The sequence below is a fragment of the Oreochromis niloticus genome, linkage group LG16, assembly GCF_001858045.2.
Source record: "Oreochromis niloticus isolate F11D_XX linkage group LG16, O_niloticus_UMD_NMBU, whole genome shotgun sequence".
Classification (NCBI taxonomy): Eukaryota; Metazoa; Chordata; class Actinopteri; order Cichliformes; family Cichlidae; genus Oreochromis; species Oreochromis niloticus.
In genome coordinates, this window is record NC_031987.2 from 31,991,638 (window position 1) to 32,015,255 (window position 23,618).

Here is a 23,618-nt window from a genome sequence, read left to right on the forward strand (position 1 = left end):
TCCACAATTAAGTCAGCGAGATAAAGGACAGATGACTGTGTAAGCTTTCAGATTCGGCCTTGCCAGCCTCCCATCTCCATGGCAACCCAACCCTGAGTAGAAAGGTCTGCAATAAGATGGCAGGAAATGCAAACCTTGTATGGTTGTTAAAGCAGATTTAAGGTCTTACTAATGGCTGCATCATTGGTGTGAGTCAGAGATTTGGTTTGCTCAGGTGTCGTGTGCACACAGATACTCAGCCATCTGTCACTATGGCTCCTGGAGGCACAGCGATCTGTTGCTTTATTTTAATGGCTGTGCTATGCTGGAGCGTTGTCAGAGACTCACACAGATAACCTTTCCTTTAGAGGATAACCATGGAGTTATGCTATAGCTTTATTACTGTCAACAAATCCCATGAGAGGTTAAGAGTTGTTATTTTTCACTCACCATTTCGCTCCCAGCCCTTAGTGCAATCAGTCCCTTTTACAGCTTTAGACATTGGTCACAAATGTATAGCTCAATGTGGATTTTATTTATTGGTTTTTTAAGAGATTAGAAACTAAAATAAAAACAAAACAAAAAACAAGTGTGTGAGGCAAAAAGTAAGTCAATAATTAAAAGTCACAAACTGCAGTTCCTCAAGCTGACACTTGAAGGTGTCCCTAAAAGCAGGTCAACCCCCATAGACTCTAACGTTAAAATGTCCAACTTAATAAAAATAATCTTTATTGTCCATTCTTTATAGATGAACTCCCTTTCATAACAACTATAACTCATCCATTTGGATACTGATGAGACTTAAACTTAGGCGCATGGCCACTCTGACTACTAGATGTGCTGACACAGGCAGCTGTAGCCGACAGCTGTCTGCTAGACCTCAGTTCGAGTTATTGAACTGAACTCACTGCTTTGACTTGGCTGCGTTTCCGGATGTAGTATTTTTTACAGCATCGTAATTAAATGATCGGACAAAATATATGGCCCATTGTTGTGAAACATAGATCATCCAAGAAGCTTATGTTTTGGTTTTGATGACTTTTGAAACTGTAACGTTTGATTAGTTTGATACCAGATATTTTATACACAGTCTATACTGTTAATAAGTGCAAAGGTGAAGAGACTGACTGAAAAACTGTAGTGCAACAATGTTGCTGTGCTCTCTCATGCACATTGCCACTAAAGGACACCTTGGAAGTAACTGAGACACACAAGCAGTTTTGAAAAATCAGCATTTTTTTACACCTCTGGAATGAGAACGCTCTGACCTATGACGAGGCAGTCAGAAGTGTCGGCATTGCACCTGCCACAGCCTGCAGTAATTACTGTCCATGATGGATTAAACAATGGGAGATCAGGTCAAAAGAAATATAAGCTGCAGCTTGATGGAGCACTTTGTGTATAAAATGTAACTACAGCCATCACATGCATGAATTAATGTAACATGCAGGTTGAAATATACTTCATGAATGAACGTAAAAACCCTATCTGTGAAACAGAGATGCACTAATTACTGCATGTGAAAATGTGAGAGACAAAATTTGCCAAAAAGCATCACCACACCAAGACAGGCCTGTCAAATACTATTGTCTCTCTCTGTGTGAGACACTCGTGGTGCCACTCAGGCCACAAAGGAATCGGCTCTATCCTGTCACTGCCTCTTCTCCCATTTTTGAATAGAACGAGTTGTTGCTTGTAGAATGTGTCAAGCTGCATTTTTACAAACTCTAACCACTGAAATATAGATGTGTGTGTGTCACTTTCACTGTGCAATATTACGCTCACACATCCACATTGATAAATATGTAGCTACCAGTGGGATTTCAGTTGTATAACATCACTGTGGTGTATCTGCTGCCTGTCAGTGCCCCCCCTCAAATGTCTACATATGCCCTCTGTACACTTATCTCACTTGGGTTTATTAATAGTCATATACACTGCACTGCTAATCTCATGACTATTAGCTGATAGGAATGGAGTTAATGATTACAGCCTAGCCTCATATTATTCTTTTTAATAGTAACTAGTAAGATTAGAATTAGTGAAAATGGTTGCTTTAGGTTTTCTTTATAACATCATGACGGCTATGGAGATATACAGAGTTGTGGTGGTGACACATCAATTATTTTAATACATTGAGGCTAAATGAGTGGTGCTGCCCTGTGATTACTTTATGAAGGTCTTGTTTGTCACCTCTGTATAAATGTCCCCGAGGCCCGCATATTATCTCCATGAGGACAAGATAAAAAAGTTGCTAAGCAACTGGTACCTGGCAGCATGTTTCTTGCCCAGAGGATGCAGCAATTCACTGATGAATCTCCTAATTGCTCATGTCCTCATAGATCAAATAATCTCTTTCACCATGTTTTTACTGTAATAACTACTCGAAAAGTTGAAGGACTTTATTTCACAATACAAAGAACTGGAATTCAAAATTCCAAACAAATGAAATATTGTCTTATATGGAATTAGATTACGAAATATGAACTGTCATGGTCCTGGGTCATTTGACCCAGCGTTTTGAGTTTTCCTGTATTGTGATTGTATTATGATCTATGTATAAGTTCTCCTTGCTAGTCTTAAGTTTATTTCCATAGTGCCAGGTTATCCTCTTTTGAGTTTCTTATGGGCCCTGTTTAGTTCCTTGATCATTTAGTAATTTCCCCTTGTGTCTTTGCCCTCTGTGTGTCTTTGCTGATGTTTGCCCTCCTTGTGGTTTATTCCATGTTTATTCATGTTTCCCCAGTCATCTCCTCTGTCTCTCCCTTGTGCTCCTTCGTGTTCCCTCGCTCCCTCTGGTTGGCCTCTGGTCGGCCTCTCCTCCACTGCTGTGTCATGTTCCCCAGTTTCCTGTTTTATTGTGAAGGTCTTGTGTTTCTGTGTTCCGCGTATCTTGTTTTGCTTCCCCTGTGGCGTCATGTTAATTTGTGTCAGCTGTATTCCCCGTGTTTCCTCACTTCCCTCGTTATCCTTCTGTGTATTTATGTCAGCGGCTCCCTCATACCTGTGTGTGTTTCTCCGTGTATCTAATGCTCCCAGTATAGTTCGTGTAATTTTCCCAGTTTTGGTTTTGCTTTTTCCATCCTCAGCAATAAAGTTGTATTTTGAGTTCACGTTTTGCCTACGTGAGTTTGCGTTTGGGTCCTATCCTGCCTGCACACAGCCGTTTTATGACAATGAACAGGTGCTATGATGCTACTCTATACTTTTATTCTGTGCATACAATAAAGTAACATTTTTAAATCTGAAATGTATTTATCTGAAACTGTTTCTTTATTGTTTTATTTCTGTGTAAAATAAGCCTTTTTTTTTGCTCATGTCATTTTAGGAACAAGACACAACCGGCTAAAAATGAATCCAAACTGGATTTTCTAAAACTGCAGTTCCACAAGCAAAAAGACTTCCATGTAGAAACTTCACAACACTGAAAAACATGTTTAATGTCTAATAAAACAAAGACAGATCACATGTTCACTGGACACACTTGTAATAATTTTGGTCATGCCACGGTTGCCGAACTCTGTGTGACTGTAGCTACTGTTAGATGATTAGCTCTTCACTATCTTGTCCAAATATGCAAATGTGGTTATTTCTGGTCACTCCAAAGCCCAACATGCATCAGCTCTACCTCAGGCAAATGAAAGAAAGAAAACAAAATGTAACTCAGAAATCTGAGCTTTTGGCTCACACAGATTAAGTTCATCTTATTTTTTAAAATGTTGGCTACTGTCTGACATAGTAGAATGACATATGACAGAAACAGTAAGAAAGGATAATGTGGCTATTTGAAACATACGGAATGTTGTCTTTCTGTCAGTTTACTTACCACTCCAATAGAGAAGTAGTTGTTGACAATGCTGTAGGGGACAGGATCTCCCTTCTCCTCCTTGTCATCAGGGATGATGTCTATGTTCCAGCGGTCCAACACCACCTCGGTGCTATGCTCAATGTCCCGAAGGACCTTCACCAAGCTGCCACCCTCATAACCTGCCGAGAACAACCAGAGCATTCAATTTACTTCAATTCAGTGTTATTTATATCAAATCACAACAACAGTTGCCTCGAGGCGCTTTATTATATGTTAAGGTAGAGACCCTACAACATTAGAAAGAAACCCCAATAATGACACAACCACCTATGAGCAAGCACTTAGCAACAGCGGGGAGGAAAAAATGCTTTTTAACAGGAACAGGCCTGGTTCTTATATACAGCTTTTCTACTCTACTGGAGCATTCAAAGCACTTTATACAACGTGCCGTATTTACCTTTTTACTCCAGCACTTTTTTTCTATGCTTTTCTTACATAAGTGCTTTCTATTTTACATTCAGATGCATTTATACTCCGATGGATGCATCAGAGAGCAACTTGGGGATATTTATTATGCAGACTGGAGCAGCCAGGGTTCGAATCATCAACCTTCTGATTAGCAGATAACCTGCTCTACCTCCTGAGCTGCAGCCACTTTTATCCAGCTAAACATTATAAAGCTAGAAACTTGGAATCAATCAGGAATCACATGAAGAAATAAATAAATAAATAAATCAAGCGCAGCGTGAGCAAAATCTGGGAGAGAAAAGTCGTTCTCTATATTTCATCATTTTTAATCATAATCTCCACATGTAACAGGCAAATTACACCATACGAGTTCAAATATGAAACACAATGAAACTGATTAAGCTGCCTTTCCAAAGAAACTACCCTCCTTGCTTCAAACCCAGAATGTAGCCCAGACCTGACAGCCCTCCGGGAAGCCCTCTGGATTTGCTCCATAGCCGACAGCCTGCTTTAACAGCCAGGCATAGTAATAAGAAGCAGATGTTTGTTCCAAAGGTGTCACAAGGGCATGAGGCTTTAATGAGTGCCATCACACTGGGAGAATCATGTGTGTGAAATATGAGAGTATTTTGCATATGCATATGTTCTCACATTTGTACTCTTGAGAAATAAAAGAAAATTCATGGGGAACAGTTGTCTTTTTACATGAACAATTAGCTACTTTTTAGCTGTATTCATTCATTTTGTGATGTTTGCACAGGTACACAGACAAACACACACATCTACATAATTAATACACGTTTTTGTCAGTCATTACGCCATCTGTGCACAATCTTAGAAGGCTGCAAGCCTGTACTTGAGTGTTAGCATATATGAATACTTGGAAATTAACCTTAAGCACAAAGTGCAACCAAGACTGATGCAACAGTTTTGCAGGTATTTATTACAATCAGGCTGTATTGGATAAAATGATTGTTTTCACCTGATAATGGCATAAGGGAAGTTATTACAGTCTATCCTGAGGGTTGAAAGAAAGAGAAAGAGTAACTCATGAAACCATCCAAAGACACTAATGGTGTGTCAGTGCTGAGATACCTGATATAATGAAAGACAATCATGTATAATACATCCTGATATTTGTGTAAATGATTACAAAAATCCACTGACACCAATAGAGGAAATTAAGTGTTGATGTGTTCACTGCATTATGCTGTATGTGTTATTTTTAAAGTAAAATTTGTTTTATCTGTCCTCCATTTTTGCCCCGTGTTCCATTTCACTGCAATTCACGTAAGTTCCTTTCACATTATCATTATTATTATTATTATTATTATTAGCAGTGGAAGAATTATATATGTATATGTTTCTATTCCAGTACTTGCCAAATGGTAAATGATAAAGTCAGTCATGTCTCATGGGTTAAGAGAAAAGCTTTACTCGGCAAATATCTCTACCAACTTTTGTGATAATCCTTCAAATTATTGTCAAGATATTCCACAAAAACCCAGTAATTAAAGTAAAATTCAACAAGGCCTAAATCTTTGGGATTCATCCTCTAGAGACCACTAATTAGATTGAGTGGTGATACATCTGAAAGCTGTTAGATGGATTTTTTTGTTAGAAATTTTGTTAGTTGATGAACATCTGACTAAAACAAATTGCAGAGCCATGAATCAAAACTGGCTGCTCACCTTCACATACAAATCAGACTAGATTAATTTTCTCCCTCAGGTAAATGATCATCAAGCTAATTGGCTGCAGCTAATATTTCAGAGTTTATCTCTGATGATCGGTTCAACAAACAGCCCAAAGCCACCCAGACCTGCCAGCTTACTGACAAAATATCTTTCAAGTGCTCTGCTGGTCCTCCACGCAACAACAATCGCGCAGTTATAACCAGTCAGTGTAATTACTGGTCCCAAGTACTACAAGAAATCAATGGCTGGCAAAGGACTTACAGCGTGTGCAAGTGATTTGCATATTAAGTTTTTAATTTGACACATAAAAGTCCCCTGTTTCTCTTCCCATCTTTCATTTCCCAGAAATGTGCAGAGACACATGACTACCTTTTGTATTTGAGAAGTGAGTCATTCTTTAAATTAACCGTTTAAACGTGCTCTATTATGTTCAATTCAAAAATGAGTATCTAAATACAGAAGACAGGAGGCATGTAAGGCAGACAGAGGTGAAAAATGAAGCTGATATAAGAAGAACAAAAGAGAGCAGGCGGGAATGTCCAGGAGACAGTCATTCAGCAACCAGAGGGAGACAACAGTGATTGGCATAAACACACAGAGTTTTAGGAAAGAACACTGAAAAGCAAACAGGCAATCAGGCTGAAGCGTAGCTATAGGAAGTGACAGTGGACTTGGAAATGTGAAACTAATCGGGGCAGAACAGAGACTCACAAAGGCAGGAAAAAAGTGAAAGCTGTCCTCCGTGGCTCCCTCTTTATTGCCAATTTCTGCTTAACTGTCCAGCTCCAATTTTGATGCTTTCCCCCCACTGTTATCAGAAGTCATTTTTGACTGTAGAAGGCAGCTTTAGTAAGCAGAAATACAGATATTCCTCTGAAGAGGAATATCCAAAAAACGGAATTAAAGAGGACTTAAACTCATCAGGTGACCACAAACACAAATGATTATGAATAAGTATGGTGCTCCATTAACTCCATTAACTTTTTATATTTTTACATTTTTAATTTACATTTAACCTCTATATTGTGTATATTGTGCATTTTGCTATTTATCGTACTGTTTATTTTAATCTTTGTGTACAGCGCTTTGTGACTACCTGTCTATGAAAAGCGCTTAATAAATAAACTTTACTTACTTACTTACTTACTTAACTAACAGGCTCACAAAATCTGATCAGTGTTTTCAGCTTGTTTCTCTTTGCCACAAAGTGCCCAAAAAGATCAGCTATGGTATCAGTTCTTGCAGGCTTTATAGATGCCTATGCAGCTATGTAAAGAAAATACAGAAAGATGTCAGAACGAGCTCCTCACCTCCTCCCCAGCGTAAGCAGCGAGCCAGGTCATTCCCTGTGCCCAAAGGAAGAATGGCCACCGGAGGGTCTCTGGCAAAGTTGGCCTTATCTGCAAGGGCACAGACAAGCAGATCGATCTCGTGCTATGGAGGTGGAAAAGTCCTTGAAACAGATTTTCATGACAATATATGAACTAGAATTCTGACTGAATTTATTACTTAAGCCACTGATTTTACTGGCAATGCTAAACTTACATTTGTACTCAGCTAGATTAAAGTAGAGAGTAATAATTCCTCACAGTGGAAAAAAGTATGTGGAAGCATGATTGCAGGAACTGTGGAACTTCAGAGCTGGTCTTTAAATGGATGTTTACAATTCATTTTTCAGCTAAAATATTTAACGTTCACCTTTGTTTTTCTGGTCTTTCAGCCACATTTCATCTTTACTTTTATTAATAACAAAAAATATATGTGGACTGCTGCTTATATAGCACCTTTCTACATTATGTTTCATCCACTAAATCACACGGCGCTTTTATCTATGCTAAAGCACATTCTAACATTCACACACACTCAGGATTCAGTATGTTAATCAACGATGCTTCGCCATGTGTTCTGGAGTAGTCAGGGGTTGATCCACCAATCTTACAATTAGTGGATGACCCACTCTACCTCCTGACCAACAGCTGCCTTTAAAAAAAAATAAAAACTGGTTAAGACTGCAGATAAACTCCTATCAAAGCAAAGTATTTTGTCATTAGTTCACAGAGGTTAGAATCTAATTACCTATACAGTCGAGGATCCAGCCCACTGTGCCATCACCTCCACAAGCAAGAACCCGGAAATCAGGGACATCATGGAAAAAGTTGAGCCTAGAAAGACAATAGATCCTGGAATCATCACACATGATCTTCTGACATTTTAGAGCTGCTATCCATTCTCACATACAGCAGAAAATAATCAGTTTCAGAAGTGTCTGCAGCACTAGAAATGGTATGCGTTTAAGACGGGAGAGCTGCCTGGGCAGAGGGTTCACGGGGCAGCACACAAGACACCCACAAGCCAGCGGGCATGTACTGGACCACTGACTGTGCTGTTCACATCTTAAAGCTATCAGACATCCCACAGACTTTGTGTTCTGACCTGTACCTCTGTCAGCAACATTACAGAAAAGTTTAGGGGTTCAGTACATGTGTGAAAACATCTTCACATATATAGAAAACAGGTGTTTTGTTTGTAGTGTTTTACACAGAGTCCCTGAATCCTAATGTCAGTGTGTAGTAAGAATGCTGTGATGCCTAATTTATTAGTTGCATTTTGCAGCAGCTGACAGGGATTTCTAAAGCTTGTGATGGTTTAATGAACAGGGACGCTCCTGGGCAGAGAGGACACAGAGGAAGGTAGAGAGAGAAAGAGTAATCAGTGTGTGCCCACTCCAGCTGTGCTTACTTCACTCCTTTCCCTGGAAACCACAGTCACACAGTGGTCACAGAGTGCATGCCCTTCAAAGGGACCTTTAATGTGTGTTGGAACAAAGGTGTCGACAAAAGCTTTCATCTCTCTCTATCATGAGACAGCTGCCCGGTGACCACCTGGTCCTGCACAGTGATCGCCCATAGACCCTTTAAACCAGTTCTACATTTTCACTTGAACATAATACAGGCAGGTGATAAATTAAAAGAAAAATCGACATATAGTGTCTCAGTAAGGTCTTGGGCCACCACATGATTTTTCAAGTCTCCCAAACTCTGCTGGAGGAGTGAACGCTATTTTTCCAAAACATACTAACTATTTTAGTGTTTCGCTGATGATAATGGAAGGGCTGTCTAGCATGCCCAAAATCTCAAGTTAACCTGAGATCAAAATATTAGGAAAGCCATAACATATGAGTGATATTACTTTTGTCCTTATTCAGGTCCTTATCAGGATCAAAATGCTTCATAATAAGATGCATTGATATGTGAACTCCAGATGCCCCGACTAGTGTGTCAAAGATACAACAATACATGTTTTGCAGATAGTGTAGAAAACTCTCCCGCTGTGCAGTGTTACAGAAGAAACACCTGATTTTCACAGGCAGGATTGACAATGAAATGCTTACCCCACAGTATCGTCACGTTCTTTATTTTATTGCCAGAGAATCCCATGAAAAGTTCTGTTCATTTATTTTGTGCCAAATCACAACAACAGTCGTCTCAAGGTGTTTTATATTATAAGGTAAAAACCATACAGACAAAGAAAACCAAGGAAGCCCTAACAATCTTATGACCCCTTGTGAGGGGATGTGCATTGAAGGACTCCAAGGTTCCTCACAGTGTTACTGGAGGCCAAGGTAATGCCATCCAATAACCACAGTTTGATCTAATTTTGGAGGAGGAAATTAGCGGCCATCCAGGTCTTTATGTCTTTAAGACATTCCTGCAGTTTAACTAATTGGTCTGTGTTACCTGGCTTCATGGATAGATAGAGCTGCGTGTCATCTGCATAGCAGTGAAAATTTATGCTATGTCTTCTAATGATGCTGCCTAAGGGAAGCATGTATAATGTAAACAGAATTGGTCCTAGCACTGAACCCTGTGGAACTCCATAATTAGCCTTAGTGTGTGAAGAGGACTCTCCATTTACATGCACAAATTGGAGTCTATTAGATAGATATGATACAAACCACTGCAGCGCAGTACCTGTAATACCTACAGCGTGTTCTAATCGCTCTAATAGGATATTATGGTCAACAGTATCGAACGCTGCACTGAGGTCTAGCAGGACAAGCACAGAGATGAGTCCACTGTCAGAGGCCATAAGAAGATCATTTGTAACCTTCACTAAAACTGTTTCTGTGCTGTGATGAGCTCTGAAACCTGACTGAAACTCTTCAAATAAGCCATTCCTCTGCAGATGATCTGTTAGCTGTTTTACAACTACTTTTATGTGGTTGTATAAAGGGAAGGAAGATAAAATGATTGGCCTATAATTAGCTAAGACAGCTGGGTCAGTATATCAAATCCACAATATAACTATACTCTGCTGTTTTTAAAAACACCTACAAACGACAATTTACTAAAAGAAAGCCTGGTTGTATAGTAATATATAGAAAAATGGCCCTGTGTTCCCTCCATCTATTTCCAACCATCCATCCACACCACTTGTCCAATTCATATTTTGGGGGGGACTGAAGCCTATTCCAGCTGGCATCCAAGTGACAGATCACTAGTTTCAAGTCTTGTAGTCAATATGTTTACTTTGCAACTTATAATCAACTAATCTCAAGCCTTCACAACAGGACCCCATTAACTGTGATGTCACAGTGGCTCTGTGCATTTTTTCCATAGAGCTTACTTTTTTATTTCATTATTTCAGTAGAAACAAATAGGCTTGGGGCTGAATCCTAATGAGAGGCTAGGGAAATTGGTTTTGACTTTTGGTCTATGTGGAAAATGAAAAAGCTCCTGCATTCTCGAGAATGGAAGGAGCCTGCCAACACAACAGGGATACCAACAGTCAATAACATAGAGAGAACCTCGGAATATATAAGCTGTTGTGCCCTGTTGTGTTTTGGCACCTGGCAACTCTTCCTACTAATGGATCTATAATCCAGCTGTTCCTTCTGGATAAGATTTCATGCCTCTCTGGTACCTGAAACAACCAAACTGCCTTTCTTACCCTTATGTTACTGCATGCCCAGAATCAAAGTAGGTGGTAGGTTTATTTCTAGACCTTATCATAAGGCACAGAGGCCACAAGGCAAACAGCACCCCCTAAGGGCTTTATAGAGAAACAACACCAATATACATTCACATCTAACCAAAACCTATTTAAAATCTTCCGTTTGATTTATGCATGATGTCTTAAAGGAAGCTGGTGCATCAACAAATACCACATGGAGGTTGACATATTATGTGCAATGACATGAAATGTAAGTACAGCAAGCTAATCGCGTTCCCTAAACACATCACTCAGAGAAATCTACCCCTCATTTCAATGCCTGCTGTGCCTGTTGCTAAGGAGCCCATGGTAACAGTTGTGGAGTTCAGCTGGCAGTGAGTTAACCCTCTATGTGACAACAGACCCTGTGTGTTTATTTGTATGCATGTGTTTATTTTCAATGTAGGGCCTCTTTCACCCTCTTAGCAGCATCGGCACAGATCTCCTGCCGCACAGGACAGTCATATGACCTCATTTAAGACAGGTCCCTGCACTGAGGAAAAAGGACTGAGGCTGAGTTGAGCAGGCAGAGAAGTTTGTTATTAAAAGTTACATAATTACTGTAAGTGGAACTCACAGGGCAATGTTCTTAGCCAGAGACTACAAATATTATGATATATTATAATATCAGTGGAACGAACCGTACAGGGCCCAGACCATTTCCAGTTTAGACTGGTCCAAGCAGACAGGTTTTCTTCGGGCAAGCCCAAGTGAGTTTGCAGATAGAAACTCCATACAGGGGCCCTGAAAGGGCAAAATGTCTATTGCCATGTGTGTCTGTGCTTAACATTTATACAGTTTATGAATCCAGTTTGCTAACTAAGCATAGGACCACTGATTAGTTAGCAATCAACCCTTTAGTCTGAATATGGTCACTTCAGGCTCCCTATAACCAACATGCTGGTGGCCAAAACACTAATGCTTAGGCTTCAAAATGAGTCTAAAACAATGGATAATGTGATGCCAGATCCATCTTTTATAGACAGTATAAAATACACAGCTGTTAAAAGGCTAGATTTAACAACATAAAAGCATGTTTACAGTCTGGTACAAAGAAATACAGATAATTTATACATATAGCTAATTTCACTCTACATAACTATGTAGGAACATTTGACAAGTCGCCTGTTTACATGTATTAATTCTGCTGACACAGGCAGCAGCAGCAGCTATTTGTCTCTTCAGGTGCAACACCACCAATTTGAGCCGCTGAACTGGTGCTCTTAACCATGTTTACTTGGTGCTTTTGGGAGCAATTTTATGGTGCAATCTTATAAATATGATGTCCTCTTGTGTGACCCAGACAACAGACCAAGTTAATAAAGGATTATCCTGAAAAAGGAACCCCAGGGGCTGAAAAATTAAGCCAAAACCTGCAGTTTCTCTAATGACCACTTGAGGCCGGCTCCAAAGTCAGTATATGTAGACTCCAATGTTAAAACACCAAATTTTACAGAGGCAGAAAATGGCTGCTTCATAATTACTGTAAGATAATTGAAATGTTTTGTAACTGTAGATGATGACAGGCAGCACAGACAGCTGTTTCCCGGTGAACTAGACCTCTTCATTATATTTTTGCTGTTGGTGTCTTTTGGAACAAATCTAATATTATAAGTCTGTTACTTAGCACTACTTAGCAGATGTGTATCTGTGTGCTGTACCTTCAGAGTTTATGGATGCGCCTTGACTACTAGCTTTGCTAGCCTTAGCTAATAACCTAGCAGCCCAGTTATTTCTAAATATGGTCACTTCCTTTTTTTTCCTTGAAAAAAACATCCAAAAAACCCCAGCATAGCCATGGCTGTACAAACAGACACTGAGTGCAAGGCTTTTTTTTTGTTTGTGTCATGTGTAGCAATTATATGTCTTGTCCATATCTTATTTTGAAAAAGCAGTGACAAAGAAAACTCATGTAATGCCTTTGAATCAACCATTTGAAGATACTTTTATTCAATAAAATCTCTGATTACTTCAGAACGTCGCAGTACTAAACTGTACTGTACTACACCAGTGTATGAATGTGAGCGTGAATGAATAATGGCAATGTAAAGCGCTTTGGGTGCCTTGAAAAGCGCTATATAAATCCAATCCATTATTATTATTATTATTATTACTACAGTGTATACTGACAGTACAGATACTACAAAACAAGAATCAGATCAGAGTTGATATCTTTTCTAGAGTCCAGCATCACATCAGTGTATCACAGTGTTTGTGTTTGATGCAGCGTGTACCATCTACAGCATTCTCCCCAAAGACCCGTGTGCGTCATCGGGTCTCTTTTCTTACAATGGGCTCTCGAGGGCAGCAACTTTGCTTGTCGTGACTGAGAGAGAGGCAGAGACAGTAACAGAAAAGGGAGCAGAGAGCCTCATACAAATGGATGTGAAAGGATGGTGAAGTCACTTCACCTTCAAGGTAAAGCATTCATGGCCCTTGTGCTGCTGTATAAGGGCATTTTTTTTCTTCTGCCAATGAACAAGGGGGCCCAACACAATTCATTTCAAAGTACAAGTTGTGCTCAGCTCTGACGTATGCAGGAACGCATGTGAGTGTCAAGAGGTCAAATGCACAGCGCGGCAGTAATGCAGTGTTCCCATTCCCCTTCACCGACCTCCAGCAGGTTAGTCTAACATGACAGGAGGAGGTGGTCTCCCAGCACAGCGCTCTGACTAAACAATTTATGTTTCTATTTCATATTCATGATGTTCTTTTTATCCTGAAATATAAACTCCTGACTCAGCCTAAAAACAGAGGATAGTAGCACATCCATATAGCTTTAGTTCAAACTATCATATCGGCTGAAAAAATAGTTAGGAGTTTGTTTCTCTTTTGTTAGTATGCTCTAATGGGCTGGTGCTGGCTTTAGGCACTAAAGCATATCCTTTCTGACATGGGGCATAATGTTGAGAGCCCATCACAGGGCTAACACTGTGAGACTGACAGCCTCACACTCTCACATAGCTTAGAATCCCCAATTAGCCTGACTTGCTTGTCATGCACAAAATCCACACAAGCACAAGGGGAACATGTTAATTCCAAACAGTATAGCCCCAGGAAACAAGGAAAGTCATGAATAAAACAGAAACAAAAAAATTCTGGTTAAAATGAATGATATTCTGTTTGGGAAATGAAAAAAAACTGTAATCCAGTATCAGCACCTTAGTCCATTTGTGAAACATGTGGTGGTAGTATCATGGTTTGGGTTTGCTGCCACCTGTGCCAGGACAGCTTGTCATCATGTACTGAACAATTAATTTAAAATTATACCAGAGGAAAATGTCTGTCTATGAAAAGAATCTCAAAAGAAAAAGAAGTCACGCAAAGGTTCACATGGTTTTTCCCTCACACACATGTAATACAGCATAATTTTCTCAATAAATTAACAGTAACTTTGTTTTATTTAACTGGGTCATCTTTATCTTAGAACTTGAGTCAGCTCATTTTTTAAGTCATTAAGGGTTCACAATTTACTGCGACTTGACCTAGCCACTACCACTGCACAGGAAAGAGAGATGAACACAGCAGACTTACCCTACCATCGGCCCTCCTTGATCCAGACTGTACACCTGCCTCGGGTTTAGCAGGTACCTGAACTTCCTAAGTACCCTAAAGAGGGAAGAAGGAGGACAGTTTATAGTGTTAATATGGTAATTATCACACCAGGCTTATATGAGTGCTCAAATTACACAGATTATGAAATACATGAATTTTGCAGGTCTGCTGTGTGCCACGCGCTGCTGTATGGGTCTATAAATTCGTGGATGCAATCTGATACCAGATTTTGAACAGCAAAACAAACACAAAGACTACCTGAAGACATTTTATCAGCTTGGTTCTTTCATAAATTCTCATGCACTACAAATTAATTGAAAACCATCAATGATCAGGCCCATAAGCCTGATTACCACATTTACAAATTGCGCACATGGTCTGGACTGTGAAACCAATCGGGCCATTGGCCTTAAGATTTTTGTACTGGCTTTCTTCTTCTCATTCCCCATGTGTTTATATGCACTGCTACATGTCATTGACGTCTGTCTTGTCTTTCCTGTAGTTTGTATTTTGTCATGTTTGTTGTAGGTGGTCTTCTATGGTCTTCTTATTTAAAAGAATGTTATTCCTTCCCACTGTTGCCAAGTGCTCACTCACAGGAGACCTTGTAATTGCTTTAATATTTAGGATTATTGCTTTAAAATATAAACCACCATCTGACTACTGTGGTTGTTCTAAATAAATAAAAATGTGAATGAACTGCATGATGTTGCCACAAAATCACCACGTTTCCCTAATGAGTGTAAACTGTTTGCCTTAGGGGAGCTTAGCCGAGTATAACTCTGCTGGGACAGCTCCATTCATATATATATATATTTAATGTTTTCCATAAATTTCTTTCATAGGTTTTTAGACTTACAAAATGCATGCACATCATTCATTTGTCAACAAATGTGTATGATATGAAGATCTAAAGTTTTCACTATCATGCAATGGTATACAATCGAGGTGATATAAAAGCCATGACAACATGTATTTAAATCGTGGAAGTTACGTAAAGTGTTCATTAAAGCCTTCGCCAACATGTTCATGTGTGCAGCAAAAGCAGTTTTACAGGCTTCTAATATCCTTCTAGTCAGTGTACCAGTATATTTATATCAGCTAGTGAATAAGTGCCTAAGCTCGCTATCCTATCTGTTGACACATCTCTGGGAAGAAGAGAAGCTTTTACAACTCGTGCAACGTTTGCAGTCATCACTCATAATAAAGATGAAACTGAACTAAGACATAAATAGCAGCCTCAGTCTCTGGTTTCCTGCTTAAACTGTTTATTCGTTCTATTAATAGATAATAATTTCCTTTCTAATTGTAACAAAAGAGTGTGTTGCTATGGTAATGTATCAAACTGGGGGAGAGCCACAGGCTTTTGTGAGTTAGGTGGGGTACAATGAGACAATGGAGTTAATGAAGTTAAAGCTTGTACAGCTCTCTTCCTCTTTAAATGACAGCATTCAGAGCGTCAGCAGGGAGGTGAAGAAATGTTGGCGCCCTCTTTGGCGTAAGTAAAAATACTCTCATAATGGCCCCAAAAGAGCTTGAATCAAAGCTGATTTTAGTCTCAGCATCCTGCTAATGCCCCTGGGCACTTATTTTCTGTAAATTAGCTTTTATTTCATTGGTTGTATGTATAAAATCACCAGTCAAATCACATTCGTCTTAATGGCTTATCTAATTCAGGGTCACAGTAGGCCGGGCCCTATCTCGGCCAATTCAAATTGAAAGAAAAAAAAAGAGGAATGCTGAAGAGGTTGGCTGACTTTTCCCCAAAGTAAAGTTTTAAAAAGCCATTTTTTCCTCCTAGAAGTTCTAGTTTTTTACCATTTTGCTCTTATGGAATCATTTATGGATTTCAATTCAGGATTCTTTGAGTATAACCAATTTGTCCATGTATATGAGGCCACCAGATCCATGTTGTATTTAGTATGCAAATAAAGGGGTCCTTTCATGTCATCTTTTCCAGATTAGATAATGCTAGAGTAGTTCCTTTTCTCCCCCGAAGGGAGCGAGGATGTAATCGGTTCTGTCTGTTTGATAGCAGCCTGGTGTCCACAGTTTTCAAAATATCATTTTCAAATTTTGTCTGACGGTAGATACCAAAAACACCTCAAGCTAATCATATCTAGGTGGAAATCGGGCCAAGGTCGGTCAAGGTTGATCGTCTTCAAACTTCGTAACAATACATTAGGCCTTTAGGGACAAGAGTATTTGGGTTGGTTCACCTTGAAAGAAAAATTCCAAGAAACTATATCAAATAATATCAGTCTAATACCCTACAGCATCACAATTATGCTTTAACAGGCTGACATTGTAATAGAAACATCATAAAACATCAAAGTTTTAGGGGGAGACCCCATGATTCATGTCTGAAACAAGCTGTTTTAGCTTCTTTGAGACAACTGTCCCCTCATTCTTTCATTATGTGAAACTCTGGACATGTTTAATGTGAATATGAAACATTATAATATAACATTTATGACAGCCGAATAAACCTCCCAACCAGAAGTGTATGTATAAGAACCTAAAATTACTGTCTTATTTGAAATTATCTGCTACACGTTGATGATTTACATTTTGTGCATTGGTTTGTATTTACTTCTTTGTGTCTCAGTTCAGTATAACCCCTGTAGTGTAATGGAATTCCCAGGTCCCTTGAAGAACAGTGAGAACAGACCTGAGAATAGCAGGATTATTAGTGGGAGGTGTTTAGGTAACAAAAGGCCATGCACCAGGTGTGGTACGCTTTTGTCTTGTTCAATGAATGGGGTGGATTTAACAGAGCCCTCTAAGCTATGAGCAGTAAATGCACTGTGGGTAAGTTCTACACTTGCTGTAGTAGGTGCTTGTGTGTTATAGGAAAGCCAAGTTAGTCACTATAGTTGATAACTCGTGGGCCAGATGTTTTCTTTAGAGGTATGTCATAAACTTAGTTTAAAGAAAAACAAAACAAACTGGTGTTAATGATGTAACTTTTCACTTATTGTGTCATTTTATTTATACAGATCATTGTTAAAGCATTTCCTCAGGAATTTTAACCTCCAGCTGCCTCAAGTCTTGGCATTTATGTGTTTTACAGTTATTGAGCATGTTTGTTGCATTAATGTAATTGAATTCATGTATATGGCTGTTATATTAATGCTATGTGTGATTCTACTAGTTTTTTGAAATTTCAGTAAAGAGTCAAGAGTTTTTTTTAACTGTTTGTACTTTTCTTTGTTGTTGTTTCCTTAATATCCATTTTAGATATTGTGTTAGGTAGAAGCTGCTGGGGTTCACTGGGAGTAGTCAGGTTTGTGGTGGCATCTGGTGTGTGTGCAGTTTTGGAGTGTGATCACTGAGTTACGGCAAGTAGTAGTTTTTACGACCTCTGTCCTAAAGCTGTAGTGGGACCAGTGGATGTGGCCACCTCTCTGCAGGGCCACACCTCCCTAGTGTCCTTTTGTATTTTGTTCATCTCTGTCCTCTTTGTTACTTCCTGTTTATTTTGAAACTCTGCTGTCTTTTGAGCTTTTCCTTTAGTTTTACTTCCACCTGTCTCGTCATCTTGATTGATTTCTTGGTTTCTGCTTCAGTCTCCCTTCAGTCCTAGAGTGTCTGCGTTTGTTACTTTGTGTGCTTAAAAATTTTTGAAATTTACTTTGCTTTGTCTGTGAGTCTTGCATTTGGGTCCTTTTTGCCACACCAGGGGACAGATTCATTTCTGTTTAGTGTTTAGTTTTTAAATGGAATAACTGACTTACCTCAGATTTTACTGAATTTATGTTTGATTAATGAAATATTAACTATTTATCTCAAATGTCAAATGAGATTTATAACCTCTATGGATGGTGTCTAATAAATTGAAGAGCTAAAGAGAGTAGGCCTCTGGGTGAGTGTAGCTTACCGCTCCCCCTGTCTCCCTCCACTCTTGGGATTGACCAAGACCAGGAGTGGGTGAGTGCCTGGAAGCGGGGTTATCTGGATAGAGGAAGGACACAGACAGATTCAGGTAGCTGCTAACCAGCTTTATTTACACCATGCAGCAATGACAGGTGCAGAGTGAGCGGCCAGCATACCTGGAGTGCTTGTCCGTCTCCAGGGGAGAATTTAAAAGTCTGATTGGTGTCATCGGGGCTGGTGCTGGGAGGTGATTCCCCCTCCCCTCGCTTCACCCCAGAATGACGGTCCTGAGGATGAAGGTGAAGTGACTGACTGTGTACAGGTCACATTCATTAATTTAAATTAAATTTTAGTTGTAAAATGACAAATGTACCTAACCTAGTCTCTACGACCTTTATCTAAAAAGAACTAAAAACCAAAAACAAATTAAATGTCCATGAAAAAGCAGCTGGATAGCGCAGTGGCAACATTAGTGTCTTCGGAACAATAGCACAAGATTCTGATTCCAATCAAGGCATGCCATTCACCGAACGGTCATCAGATACTATACTGGAATAATAAACTGTCCACAGGAGACAGATGCTCCTTATGTCAAGATGCAACAACTCCTCAGAATGTACAGAGGTCTCCAGCTGAAGTCCAGCACCCTGAGGCTCTATGAGCAACAGACAGTAGGAGGGCGAAGATTAGTGAGTGTCAGTCACAACTCAGGAGGAAAAAATAAGCACCTATGAATACAGCAGGACGATAGCCCCCAAAGATGAGCTGCCTCACACAGCTAAAGACAGACCGTGATAAGGAAAAGGAAGGAAGAACTATGATGGAAGACCAAGCCTCTGCATGGGATGTACCATTGACAGACAGAGGAAACTGACATCAAGAAATTCTACCAGTGGCACAAAAAGGACAGAAGTAAAGGAAAGAACAAAGACTCTGATCATGGCAGAATAAGAACAGGCCCTCAGCACCAGATCCAGAGGTGCAGGAGTCTATCATACAGACAGGGCACAAACTGCAGATGCTCTCGAGGACCTAAGATTCAAGCTGGGGTAGTGTACACTGAAAGGTGCAACCAAATGGCTGAGATAGTGTACAGGAATATCTGTGCCACATGGGGACTAGAAGTCCCCGGTGGCTGGCAGGAGCAGATGTTTACAGATGTGATAGATGTGGTAATCATTAGAAGCTTTAACCCTGAAACTGGAAGAGTGGCTTCAGCAGATTCCAGAAAGTGTTCGAGCACTCAAGCTTGATCAGTTTGTCAGTTATGGATTTGTGTGAGAAATTAAAAAGTGAGGAGCATAAAAATACTGCAATAATTATTTTCACCACTAAAACAATCACTGCTTTTAATAATAATTGCTGAGTGTGAAAGAGACGAACATGTCTGGAGGTTGTAACTCGGCCATGCAGTGACAAAAGGAAGTTTTATAAATAACGATTTGTCACAAACACAGTTGCTTCACGAGTCTTGCCATCCATTTCTGATGCTCATCCAGTCAACCATCAAACTGCTCAGAGGTAGGTAGAGGCAGAGGTGTTCAACTCCGATTTCCTTTGATTAACCTTCCAGGACCTCCACAGGGAGGCTTTCAGGAAACATTCAGTCATTTCAGACAGAACCTGAAATAGTTGCATAGCCATACACAGCAAATGTATAATGACTGTGCATTATACCAACATGGCATTAAGTCATTATTCCTGTCACACCTGCCTCCTGTCCGGTGTCAGTATACCAGTGGATGTGGAGTAACCTTTCAAAACTAGAATGGGGAATGTCACAATGGGTGACATCATTGTGGTGACATTACATCTACTATTTGATCACCCATTTATAGACATAAACTCTTATGTCTATAAATGGGTGATCAGATAAAGGTAAATCTCTAATTTTTATGGTAGTTTCACTTTAAAGACAAGAGACAGAATCTCAACAGGATAATACAATACTTAAAAGTTACGAATTGATAAACTGATACCTGACCAAATGAGGTAAATGAATGTGTCACAGAACAGAGTTGTCCTAAAATGTACTCTGCAGCTGCAGCTGCGCATCAAATGCTTGATCTCACCCTTATGGAGTAGGTCTGTTTTTACCTACAGAACCACAGCAACTTCTCCAAGCTTCTAAACTAACCACCTGCCAACGGGATAAACTCTGACCACATATTTTTTGTTAAATTGATTTTTGACGAGTCCACTAAATGTTAAACTGGTGAATTAAAACTATTTGAGTTTTTGCTGTATGCACGCTCTCATGCAGAGGAATGCATTCTTACCAAGACGACAGGGCAGATGTACGAGGGCAACAGAGTGTGGTCCCTCAAGGCTCCTCCATCACACTCTGGCTTCACATTAGATGCACACTTATTATGGAGCTACAACAGAGAGGAAAGCCAGAAACATAAGAACTGTGGGCGTCATCCATCTGTGAGACTGAGTCTGTTAAACACTACCAGTACGAAAAGCTATTCTTCTGAGGGCATTCTCACTAACGGGCTGTATTGAGTGTTTGACAGGTCATATAGGACCAATCAATAAGCTATCACTTTGTATTTCTGAGCAAGATGTCTTTAATACTGATACGAGAGATTTGTGAGAGCTTTGGCTGTGGGTTTTTGATAATCAGGAAAATTCAAAGTCAGCATTGACACCTAGTGGATCTGAAGTGCAATGACAAGTTAAATATATATGAAGGTCTGTGTATTCATGTATTTATGGAGACTTTACATTTTCAGTTATGTTGTGGTTTGTCTGATAGTAGTTGCCAGAAGGATTAGGTATGTACTAAGAGAAGTAATGTACCTGGGGTTACTCAGTACAAGCTGTAATTCAGATACTTTAATTAGTTTCACTGCTAAAATAATTACTGCTTTTAATAACAATGTACTAATATTTAGCTTTATATTATTATGGATAAAACTACCATCAGTATATAGATACCTGTATACATATGCATCTCCAGCTGCACTATTAGACTGACTAATCAATCAATAATTATGATCTTGTAATATAATATATATGATTATGATTATTAAGTACACCGAGTGAAAGGTAAAAATAGCCTTAAATACCACCTTTTTCTTGCTAGCTTTCTGCAAGTCAGACAATAAATTTGCACAAACACATATGGAGAAACTGGGAATAGACAACAACAGTAACACAAACACTTAAAACTAACTAACCTGGCTTAAAATATCTATTTTGGCTGTGCAAACGTTTCTTTAATTGAATTATGTTCTTCTGATTTTTTCTATTTAAGGAACTGTCATCCATGTTCTTAAGGCTTTAGAGCTTTAGTTAAGCAGCCTTTCCCTCGTCTTCATCTTTGTCTAAATCGACTGCTGTCTTCCTCTGTATGGCAGTGTTGATACTGCTGTGTCCTTCTAGAGATTAATGTTTCCTGTTAATAGTTCATTTGAGTTTATATAAGGCAGCGACTCACAGTGATCTGACACCAGACACAGTGCAGGCCGGTGAGGCCCTGGTAATATTTGATGCTTCTGTGACAGCGGTCGCACTTGGTAGGAGAGTTACCCTCCATCCATACATGCTGCATAGCCTAGAGAAAAAACAGAAGAACGGGACATTTTTTATTCAAGTATTTAATGCTTTTTAATTTTGTACTCAATGGTACGTGCTCATGTTAGTTCAAATTCATTCATATTTTATTTCACAAATATTCCTGAACACCTTTTAAAAATATTGCAGAACTGGTTTCAACCTAAACATCTACTAAATGAAAAGCAGCTACTCTCCAGCACTGCTTATCCAAAGAGAAAACATGCATGAATAGAGCAACAGTAATAACACTAACAGATGAGGCACATTTTTCAAGCTAAAAGGCAAAAGCATCTCTGCTGGCCTCAAGAATGTTGCTAAAACCTTGTTGCACATATTACAAACCTGTTTTGTTACCTCAGCAAAGCTCTGATAACAGCGGTTTTACAGTTGCCACTAATAGTCACGTTTGCTATTCAGTATCTATCTGTAGATTTTTTTTTCAAAGCACTTCAGTCAATTATATTTCCCATTCATGTGCTTATTGCTGTTCCATTAGTCATCTCTGCTGTTGTAGAGATGTGAGGAAATGAGTCACACAAAATTATACAGTCATTGAAGTCCCATAAGGTGAGTATAATATGAAGTAAAATATATTTTTTAATCTTGTAAAAGCTATTATCAATTTTTGCAAATTTCATTTTATTTATTTCATTTCATTGTTTTCTATTCACAACAGAGCTGACAACATATCAAACATTTAAACCAAGAAAATGTACAATTTAAAGAAAAAGTTAATTAAAAATAAAAATTCATGCCATTAAAAACTCAATTTGAAGAACAATGTTGGCAACAATGTTTCTCAAGAGAACTCTGATTGGGTAAAAGAAAAATTAGAATCAGAGTACTTTAATAATCTCTAAGGAAATTATGTAAAGGAGAAAAAGCTGGATTGGTAGGTTGCACTAAAAAGAAACAACTTGAGGAACAGCATGCAGTGAATTAGGTTAACTGGCAACAGGTCAGTAACACAAACAGGTAGAAAAAGAACATCTTAGAGAGGCAGAGTTTCTCAGAAGCAGTGGTCAGCAGAGATTTGCCAGTCACACAGTTTTAGAGATGTCAGGTCTGAAAAGTCCTTTCCAGTTAAAAAGTTTTGAAATGGAGAAAATAAAATACGGGCTCACAGTGGAAATAAAAAACAGATTACCAAAACAGTTAATCGGTAATCCAATATATTAAGTTAATAATTAGAGAGAGACTTTGCTCGAGGCTTCCACGAAGCTCTAATAAGTCCAAAAGGAAGGAAATGTGCTCTACAAAGCATAATCAACATGTGACCCGAGTCAGTGTAATCATTCTCAACTGCTTCAACGTGTCAGTGCTAAAACATAGAGAACCTTACATGACCTCAAAGGCAATCCCATGATCCTCGCTGCTCTTTTAAAAGAGACCACGAGCCAACAGGAATCTGCTCAACAGGCTGCTCGGTATTCCCGTCTCATTACCCAGCAGCAACACTGTGTGCAGAATGAACCCTTTGATTGTACTTACGTTGGTGTGTCTGCGTGACTTGGCGTAGGTGCTGATACAGGCAGCGATGTCTTTGGACACACAGCGTTCATGAACTGTGTATTTGCATACTAAAAAAACCAAAAAAACAAGGGTAAAATTACTTTATATCATAAAGAAGCTGCAGAATTGTTAAACAATCTTTCTTAAACCTATTTGTCTTGTCCAGT

General features: G+C 39.2%; 1 protein-coding gene across 7 annotated transcripts in view; it reads right to left on the reverse strand.

The window, feature by feature from the left end:
- The window catches only part of dgkg (diacylglycerol kinase, gamma), a 141,602-nt gene that overhangs the window by 61,770 nt on the left and 56,214 nt on the right, over positions 1–23,618 (reverse strand). For all 7 annotated transcript variants that reach the window (XM_019353241.2, XM_025903505.1, XM_019353240.2 and 4 more), the window contains 9 exons: positions 23,431–23,519; positions 21,821–21,937; positions 20,655–20,753; positions 18,552–18,662; positions 18,380–18,453; positions 14,479–14,553; positions 8,029–8,114; positions 7,263–7,352; positions 3,806–3,966 (listed from right to left, as the gene is read on the reverse strand). In XM_019353241.2, coding sequence (XP_019208786.1) covers positions 3,806–3,966; positions 7,263–7,352; positions 8,029–8,114; positions 14,479–14,553; positions 18,380–18,453; positions 18,552–18,662; positions 20,655–20,753; positions 21,821–21,937; positions 23,431–23,519 — 902 coding nt within the window. The remainder of the gene's footprint in view (positions 1–3,805; positions 3,967–7,262; positions 7,353–8,028; positions 8,115–14,478; positions 14,554–18,379; positions 18,454–18,551; positions 18,663–20,654; positions 20,754–21,820; positions 21,938–23,430; positions 23,520–23,618) is intronic.